General features: G+C 32.7%; 2 protein-coding genes and 1 non-coding gene across 3 annotated transcripts; 2 read left to right on the forward strand and 1 right to left on the reverse strand.

The window, feature by feature from the left end:
- Window positions 1–946: 946 nt before the first annotated feature.
- On the forward strand, window positions 947–3,972 carry LOC121977738 (protein JASON-like). Its single transcript, XM_042530198.1, has 7 exons — window positions 947–1,069; window positions 1,170–1,218; window positions 1,320–1,408; window positions 1,555–1,778; window positions 1,873–2,695; window positions 2,783–2,865; window positions 3,733–3,972. Exons 1-7 carry the CDS (start codon window positions 956–958, stop codon window positions 3,797–3,799), a joined length of 1,449 nt encoding a protein of 482 aa, XP_042386132.1. The 5' UTR covers window positions 947–955; the 3' UTR covers window positions 3,800–3,972.
- Window positions 3,973–5,752: 1,780 nt separating this feature from the next.
- Window positions 5,753–7,599, reverse strand: LOC121969499 (transcription factor JUNGBRUNNEN 1-like). Its single transcript, XM_042519642.1, has 3 exons — window positions 7,075–7,599; window positions 6,389–6,678; window positions 5,753–6,292 (listed from the first exon to the last, which is right to left on the reverse strand). Exons 1-3 carry the CDS (start codon window positions 7,283–7,285, stop codon window positions 5,894–5,896), a joined length of 900 nt encoding a protein of 299 aa, XP_042375576.1. The 5' UTR covers window positions 7,286–7,599; the 3' UTR covers window positions 5,753–5,893.
- Window positions 7,600–9,719: 2,120 nt separating this feature from the next.
- TRNAE-UUC lies at window positions 9,720–9,793 on the forward strand. The gene has a single exon. It is a non-coding gene; the product is annotated as a tRNA-Glu (tRNA).
- Window positions 9,794–9,832: the final 39 nt, after the last annotated feature.

The following is a 9,832-nucleotide window of genomic DNA, read 5'->3' on the forward strand; positions in this document are numbered from 1 at the left end:
ATTCGATTCTGGTAGTGGCTACAGATCCGAAAATACGAAACCTAAATGTTTTGTTGCCTCATCTGTAATGCAACTGAGAACAAAGGTCAGGCTTTCAGTCTATGTGGCACTTGTTCTCACCCAAGTGAAATGGAAAAAAGAGCTATTTTGGTTTCTGTATTTTCAAGAACATTTTGTTGTTAATAATTAGTGATGGATTACTATTTAAATATGATATGAAATTAATGGTTCCCATTTATTACAAGTCCATGAGTAGTGTATCATTGATATGAAATCAGATGTTTGTCTTGGGCGAATATGAAATCCTTCTGTAGGCATTTTCAATATGAAATCGAAGGGGAGTTTTGGCGCAATGATAAAGTTATTACTTTGTAATCAAAAGGTCACGGGTTCGAATCCTGGAAATAATCTCTTGTAAAAAGCAGGATAAAGTTACGTATAATGGATCTTTTCTTGGTACTTCGTATAATGGGAATTTTATGTACTGGGCTGTCTTATTTTTTTTTACTAACAAGGGATATTGATGGTGGATCATAGCTACAGCAAAAAGATGGATGATCGACATCGAGATAGGGTTTGCGGACCGCACATCTCAATGATAGCAGCGTATCGTATGGCTTTGGCCGTGCGCGAAGAGTGCCTATCATCAGAATAAAACGTAGTATTTTGTATTGAATAAATTTGAAGTATGCCAACTCGGAAGAACCAAACAGATTTGAATTGATAAGGCCTGAACTTGAGCCCAATAACCATATCATCAACAGATTATCGGTCCAATTAAAATTGAGCCCAGTTCTAAACGGTCGTTTTCTTCCCCTTTTCTCGTCGCCGATTCAAATTTCTGAACGGCAGCCCCGAAATAATTTTCTCCCAACTCGGCAGCTCCTCCTTCTCTACGATTTGGGATCATCAGATCACTCGATCGATCTCCATTGCTCCCTCTCGATTCACCTTCATGTCGTCCGGAGAAGGGCTTTTGGGTTTCCTCGATGGTATTCTAGGGCGAGTCGGCTGTTTCTTCGGATGCATTCAGTCCAGAAATAATGTCGAAGGAACGAAGAAACGCAAGGTATGGAGGTTCCGATCTTGAGATTAATAGGTGTGTTCATCTTCTTCTTTATTTTATGCACCGATCAATCCGTGAAAATGTTATTTGATGGATAAATCAGGAGCCTTCGGTGTCAAAACGGCAGCTTGGATCCTTTTTCATCAACGAAGGTGCGACCTGTGATCGAATCAAACGTTGCATCAGATTTAAACTCACAGAGTTTCTTACTTGCTTGTTACTAATTTTTTGGAGAATTTCTCCCAATTTGTAGAGGCTGATTCTCTACCTGATGGAGTAGTTTGTCCAATCGCAAGCGACACCTTTGCAACTGATAGCTTATATAAGGAACTCAAGCGGGAGGTATTCCTGATTTCTTTTGCTGCCGAGTATTTTTTTAATCAGTTGTTCATGAAGCGTATTCACTTATATGAGTGATTGAATGCCATTGATGAACTAAAATTCTAATTCCGTGTCATGTCTACATGTAATAATTGAAAATTGTACAGGTTGAGATTCTGAAAGCTTGTGGTGCTCTCCTACAAACTCCTGTAGAAATTCGAAAAGCTTCAGGGAAAGTAACACTGCAAGATCCTGATAAGCTTGAAGGCACATCTTCCAGTTACATTTTAAGGTTTTCTGGTATTTCTAAGAAGATTCTGTGGGATGAAAAGCATGAGATTTCGAGTATCCCACTACAGGTGCAAAACAATGATGGTATTTCACATGAGAGGTAACTTTGATTTCAGTTGAATGAATATTAATTCCACAACAGACTGTTTTTACTAGGACAAATATCTGACTTTTTTCATAATTGGTTTGTACAGTAGCTGCCTATTGGACAATCAACAGAGTCCACAGCACAATGACAGTCTTTTACCATCAGTTAATTCAAGCAGCTCAGTGCTTCTTGAAGGTGTACATGAATATTGTACTGAATTGGTGGTGGAAACTCATACTCCTGATACTTCTCCCTCTAAACATGAATCTCATCTCCAGTTATTTTCTTCTAAAGTTTCTCCTTTTGCAACTCCATTTAGAGTGACTGATGAGATGGAGACACCAGCAACTATTTACCCATCCAATCTGGAGCACATTAGAACAGGGAAGGGCCCCAGGATTAGGAATCAGTATGTGTATCCAGTTCCCATCGTGGAAAATCATTCACAGTGGAAAGTCTTGAATGAAGATTTCCCTGAATTATTTCAATCACATTACAGTTTCAATCCTGATGCTGGAGAGAAGGAACAACAAATGTCTGCATCACAGCCTGAGGGTTCTGAATTATCTCTCAGAACCAGATTCTCTTCTCCAAGAAGTGAAAAACAGAAAGATGAGGTAGTCTATACAGATAAATATACTACTGGAAAGATATTGAGCACATTAGAAACACCTTCCAGTAACACAGATATGAAACTAGTTAGCCCACAGTACTCAGAAGTAGTGGCTAGCTTGTCTCGATGGTTGAAACCTCCAATGACAAGGGATGACTCACACAATAAAAAATCTTCCACAGCAAAGAGTTCTGATGATAGCAGGCCTATTCTAGGCATGGTTGCTGTGCATTGGAAAGATGACGAGCCTGAACATACATTATATAAAAGGTGGGATGGAAATGGTATTCCAAACTCAACAAATAAATACAAGGAGGTAATGTTAATGAGTTCAGTTTACAACTATTGCTCAGAATTCATTGATTATTTTCCTTTTGTTTCTGAGGATCTTTCCATGTTTCAGGATCAGAGAGTCAACTGGCATTCAACACCATTTGCAGAGAGACTAGAGAAGGCATTGTCTGATGAAAGTTTCGTATCACAAAGGTCTTATACTGTTGGTTATAGTTCTGTAACTATGGTGCTTATGTTTCATACATCAGGGGCTGTGCAATTTCTTGTTTAGTTTTCAAAGAATAACTCATTCAGTCATCCATTGTTTCACTTGCCTAACAGTCTCATCCTATCAAAAGCCTTCAGGATTGCTAAAACTCTTGGTTCAATCATTTTTTTTCCCAGGGAACTATAATCTTTATCAGTGGTTTTAAAGTGGCTGCTTGTGTCGTGCCTGTCTAGGCAGATTATGAAGATGACTATATAGCGGCTGCATATGCCCATACATACTACATGCACAATTGAAAAAGAATTTGGTCGACTTGATTCAGTTTATACATAATCAAATTAACTTAAAACCACAAGTTACATTGTCTGGGTAGTGTGTATATATAAATAATATTATGTTATATTTCATTTGTCTTTGGAATGTATGATTTGCACGACTTTTTTTTATGTGAAAATAAATTTAATGTGTCGATGAATATTTATTATATGTATGTTGGTCATTTTCAATCTTTAAATTTTAAATGTTGGTTGCATTACTTGCATCTCTCTTGATGCATATACGTCTATGCAATAGATCATGGCATTTCGTCTGCAAACTTTAAGATGATTATGCTCTCAGAAATTATACAACATCTCATGCTTATTCATGTACATGTAAGTGTTACTAGGTTATCTTGCAATACAACAGAATACATCAAACTTATTCAAATGCATTGTGAATATTCTTCTTGTAAGCCAGCAGCAGGAACAAATTTTATTTTATTTCTCCAATAATTCTTTTTGGCAAAACTCAATCTCATTGTTAATTCCCTATATTTTTTATGCTGCTGATGATTTGTTTCTTAATACTAGGAAACACATCTATGGAAAGAAAATGGAGTTGGGTGATGAAGATCTGAGTGACACGGCAACATCTTAAAACAGACCCTGAAGGTTAATTTTTCTCACTTGGTGAAGGTAATAGCTAACTAAATTAGTGAAAACTTTGAAGGTTGTTGTCAAATTCATGCATTCAATCTCTGCCTTCATAAAATAGGGATTTCCTTCCATATATATTATCAAAAATTATAAATGAAAAAAAGTGTCACACTAGATGGATTTTAAAAGAGGAATTTATTTTTTGTGATCTTATGCTACATCTTACTATTGATTTCTTTACCAACATTGCATTTTGGTAGTTGTTTGGATAAACAAAACAACAGCTGCAGAACTGAGATTGTGCCTATGTCATCGAGACAATACTATACTATCCTTTTGTCTTAATGATCAATTACTGAACTACAATGAGCATCAGTGTTATTGCATATAAATATTTCTTAAATATGAGGATACTAATAGTGTATATACTTGGAGGAAAACAAAACGAGATAAATGAAATAGCTTAAATCAAATGTATTATAGGGAAAGGATGTTCTTTGTTTACCATCCACTTCCAATTTTAATTAATTAATGCAGTAGAACTTTGCATATCCTTTAAAATTTATATCTACCACAATATATTCTTCTTGTTTTAAATATAATATGTGTTGAATTTTCATATTTGGAATGTTAAAATGATGATATGTTGCTAAGGTGACATTATACAGCATCAACAAACAATTAGAATCCCACAAAGACAATCTTCTCTATAGATTAGATTTCTTCTTGAGTTTGATTAACCAAAAGATCCACTCTTAAATTTCCAAATTTTATTCAATGATATTTATGTTTTAAATAAAAATTATAGTTTACTATATATGAATTTTTTGAATATTATGGCAGGTATAATAAAATCACCAAAAAATAAGATAAGATAAATTAAGATTTAATTTTTTTTACATAGAATAGGAATTATAATTTATTATTAACATTGATAGTTTCATGGGTATACAATATAATTCATTATGTGAGTCACATAGGTTTAACGACCCTTAAATACATGGATCACATAGGTTTAACTCACATTAACATGTTTGAACATGACTCTTGCTTTAATACATTTGCACACTACACGTTTTCAGTCATTTGAACATTAAACATGGCCGGTTAGGCACGAAACATGATATCTCTAAGCATTTGTTTTTTGTTTTTGTTTTTGTTTTTTTTTTTCATTTTAGCTGATTATTTTTTTAATACAAATTGTGTTACATGACCTATTTATATTTATGAGCAGTCAATTTACGTAAAGCAGTGTCACATTCAACGTATAAACTTTGCCTTGCTGGGGAGAAATAATGGCCGAGGGTATTTTGGTAAAACTGCATGAATAGACTTTTTTTAAGGAAAATCCAAAAAAACAGTAGCATGAGAAAACCATTCTACTGCCACGTCACCACTATTACTTTTTAATTAATTTAATGCTCTTTTCCACCTTCTAGAATTGCAATTTTCTCCTATCAACAAGAAATTTATAATTTTAAGATAGAGCTTTGAATTTTTTTCATATTTGTTCCAGTCAACTTGTGGAAACCAACTGTTTTCTTTCTTATTTTTTTCCACAATGCAACAATAGGACTTACTTTATTACTTTGCATGACCATATAATGACACAAGCAGCATCCTGATGGGTAAAATATTAGGAAAAATTTCAAAATTTGACCAGTGAAATAGAAAGCATGAAATTTGTCCTATTTGTAAATTTGTCAACTTGGTCGAACGGCCCGGTTGTCAACTTGATCCGATCCAAATGCATATGGAATCTGATCCACTATTTTGGATACTGTTATTAATATTAGTTTTTAATTGTGTGCCTTATCAAGTTTTTTTTACCAATAGAATGATTGCATCAATCATTAACCCAATGGAAAAGCTTGTATGGCAATTCTAAGAGATGATTAGAATAAACAGAATTGTAGATGATATATGGCGGAAAGTAACAGATGAAAACACTTGATTATTCTCATTCAATCATATGCTACTATGTGTGTTTATTAGAAAAGACCTTCAACATTAAGTAGAATTCTCTTTACAGTAAGTATTACCCGAAGATTGCACATATATAAAAAACAATGTTTCATAATGTTTTTATCGGCAACTATATACAATAAGAGGCGACATTTTGATTAGTCAAGAACTCCACAATCCTTCCGAGTTCATCCCAATTTCCATCTTTTAAGTCATAGTCATTCACGTTAGGGTTTACCTCTACCTTGGATTGAGGTGCTACAATGTGAGTTTTCGTCGAAGAGTTCCATTGCCTTTGGTTTGCATTTATTTGGCGGTCATTCTCTTCAGTGCTGCCTTTCCTTGGATCTCCATGGGAATAGCTTGAAGGGATTAGGTAATTGCATTCATTTTGACTAATTGATTCAAGCCTACAATTAGTTTTCGAACTAGAGTCCGGAGAGATAGATTTGATGTTGTCTATTGCTCTCCAATTGTTTCTTTTATAAGACACATTCCTCTTGAAAATTCTACATATCGTCCAAACTTCCTGCATCAAGTCATAAACACAAGTGGTTAACGATCATTATATGTGATGTCGAAGAGATCATTGCGTAAATTAAAAAAAGGAAGACATTAATCTCACCGCTTCTTGCGTGGTGACATCAGTATTAGCATTGTCCTTGCAAGGATGACGGAATTCATGCATCATCCAGTCGGTCTTGGTTCCTTTGCCTGCGCTTCCCTTGTAGTACACGAGAGACTTCTTTAGACCGATGCAATCATCGGCATTGCTCGATGAATATATCGGTCTATCGATACCAGTGGCCTTCCAAAACCCAGATCCAGTGACCCTATTAGGCCTTATGCTGTTCCTATATTTCCTACCCCTCAAGCAAAAGAAGTACCATTCTTGTTCTCCAGTAGATACAAATTCTAAAAGGTTAAATATTGCCATGTCAATAGTAGTAAACATGTGGGCATTTTATAAATTGAAAGGCGTAACTTGAAGATGAAGACTTAGAAAATCCATTATCTCGTGATTTTTATTTAGAATTAATTGTATGTTGTTATTTTTTTTTCAATATTAGTTAATCACTTTGGAAAGCTTGATATGTATTTTATGACTTTATTTTTCTTGTAATTTTTCTTTAATATATGAACTTCTAACACAACTAACATAATTAGGTTTTGGAGAGCTAGAAATCATATAGAAACCCAAATTAAAGTAAATGAAAAACACAAAAGGACATACGTTATTGAATATGTATATATATAAACTATGCATAAATATGAAGAAATAAAATTAAGGATCGAGTTGAGCTTAATTACTTGGAAGCTCCCAAGGATCATGCTTGTAGATATTTATCTCCTTGATGATCTCTATGCTGAATCTCTTCCTCTCCACTTTCCTCCGCAAGTAAAACCCTACTAGCTCTTCATCTGTGGGGTGAAATCGGAATCCTGGGAGAACCACATCTCTTTCTTGATCCATAACTTGCAGCTCTACTTCTTCTCTCTTCTTGGCCTCTTCCTCCTCCATGATCGAGCACTTTTAAATCCTCCGAGTCCTCCCTTTTCTAACCTCTCAATGCACTTTTATGCCATTAAGCACATTCATTCTCTTACCTATGAATTGAATGTGAAGGCACAAGGAACACAAAATGCCATATATATGGTGGTAGCTCTACTTAATGGTTAACCTTAAGTCAAGTCTTCATCTTTGACCTATCCCTCCCTTATATTTCTTCCTTGTCGACTTCTCCCACCATGAAGAAGCCCTCCCTTTCTAAGGTTTAATCCAATGAATCACTTCATCAAACTAACACTTCGGTGAACAAAGTCTCTATATAGAACTAGAGGATCCTTCTAATTAATCTATAGAAATCCCTTAATAATTGTGGAATATGACTTTGGTTCAACTTCAACCATACGTGGTTTCACTTAAAGTCCTTTATATTAACAATAAAGAGATAGAATTGTAACATACTTTTCCATTGATGATATCTTTAATTTTCTTGTGATATTATTTTTATGCCCATAATTAATTCCTAGTTAGAAGATCTCGTTCAAAGATCTTAATTGTCTCTTGGGGAATAAGTTATGGGGCATAAAGTCACCAACTCCCTTAAAATTTACATTAACAAAGTCTTTTTTTTTAAAAAAAAAAATAAACTAGATATTTATGAGGAAAATGATATATAGATTAGTAAAGATGATTATTATATCCATTTCAAATTTATCTCATAGGTTATTTTTAAATTATGTAAAGAAAGATAAATTACGAGATCAATTTATAACCTATGGCTAAATGACTAGAAAATAAAAGTTTTTTCTGTTTTTTTAAAGGATATGCACCTAGTAAAAATTGATCTACACGCTCTTTAATTTACTGGACACTCCGTCACAACCAAAGTTTAACCAGGCATGAGCAATTAACGAGGAATTTTATATTACATGTAGAATTCAAGGTGGTACTAAGAGAATTTTCTATTTTCCTATTTTTTCTCATGACATGTGGAATAATATTTTATTTGTGTTGACGTGGAGATGCATGCACTAGAAGGAATATTTAAAAATTCAAAAAATGAAGAAAAAAAAAATCATTTTTTTGAGGTGTATTGTAGAATTTAGCTATGAGAATGATGGGGAATCTAGTTGCAACTAGAAGCTGACAGTTGACCAAAATCTAAGGACCACGTCCAACCAAACTAGCTATTAAATTTAAGTTATCTTCATATTTATGATCAAGTTTTGAGGATGAAAAATATTCTCACGGTAAGAAAATCTTCTATTAAGGACGGGATTTTAATTTCATTATTAATTAGCGATGAAATTATAATTCTATCATTAATTAGGGGTCAAAATAAAAAAAAATCATTATATTATTCTTGATTTTAATTATTTTAAAACTTGAAATATAAGTTAGAATTGTGAAATTACATGAAATATAATCTAATAAATAAATTAGATATCCCAAAGGATACAATGCTAAAACATTTAAGAAAATAAATAAAAAGAGTAGAATTTTAGAAAATAAATAAGTGGATTAGAATTTTAATTTCATTTAGTCATACACGTGTTATATGTGTTATCAAAATATTTATAAAAATTTCTCCATTCGTGGTATTATCAATCTTAAGATGTGAAACAAAAAAAAGAATTATGATAATACATATTTTTTATATAAAATATCCAGAAAATATTACTAATAAATTTTAAAATTATTTTCATGAAAAAATAATAATAGCATAATTTTATTTTAAGTTTCATCAAAATTAATTATTAAAAGGTCTAAATTTTTAATAAAACAGTCAAATGAATATTCGACTAATGAATGTGTTCAAGCTGTCCTTATGTATTATATAGATGAATCAGGAGAAAAATCTTCCACCTTCGGCATTAAATGGATTAAACTCGGATACATTAATTATTAAAAAAATAAATAAATTGGATCAATTTAGATTTCTTCTAAGAATAAAAATAAATTAGATGCCTCATGAGTGTAATGCAGTGACAATCACACGAATAAATAAGAAGTTTCTTCGGTAGGTAAACTAGGAGAAAATTGTCTACTTCCAGAAGGTTCCAGAATTTATGGAAGAGATATTAGTGGAAGAAATTGAAATATTTAATTTTTATCTGTAAAGTATCCTGAATTAATTTACTATACATGTAAATTGATCTGTAAATTAGTTTACAAAAATGAAATTCTAAATTTATAAAACACTGAGGTACGAGTAATTCTTGTTTATTTTTTTTTGAATATCTTAAATATTAAAAAAACGTTTAAAATATGTTTTAATTCAGTAACATGATTACATGAAAAAAAAAAAAATACAATAGGACATGATTTGGTACATGCCCTTAAAAAAATGTAAATTTTGGCAATCTATAAAAATGATTTTTATGTTTTAAAAAGATTCATCGTGAAAATTATAATATATAATAATTTAATTTACCGAATTTGATAGAATTCCATTGTCGTCTAGTCCGGTTAGGATATCTGGCTTTCACCCAGGCGACCCGGGTTCAAATCCCGGCAATGGAAATTGTTTTTGGTTAAAAAATTATTATCCTTTAGGTTTTA

The sequence above is a fragment of the Zingiber officinale genome, chromosome 1B, assembly GCF_018446385.1.
Source record: "Zingiber officinale cultivar Zhangliang chromosome 1B, Zo_v1.1, whole genome shotgun sequence".
Lineage (NCBI taxonomy): Eukaryota > Viridiplantae > Streptophyta > Magnoliopsida > Zingiberales > Zingiberaceae > Zingiber > Zingiber officinale.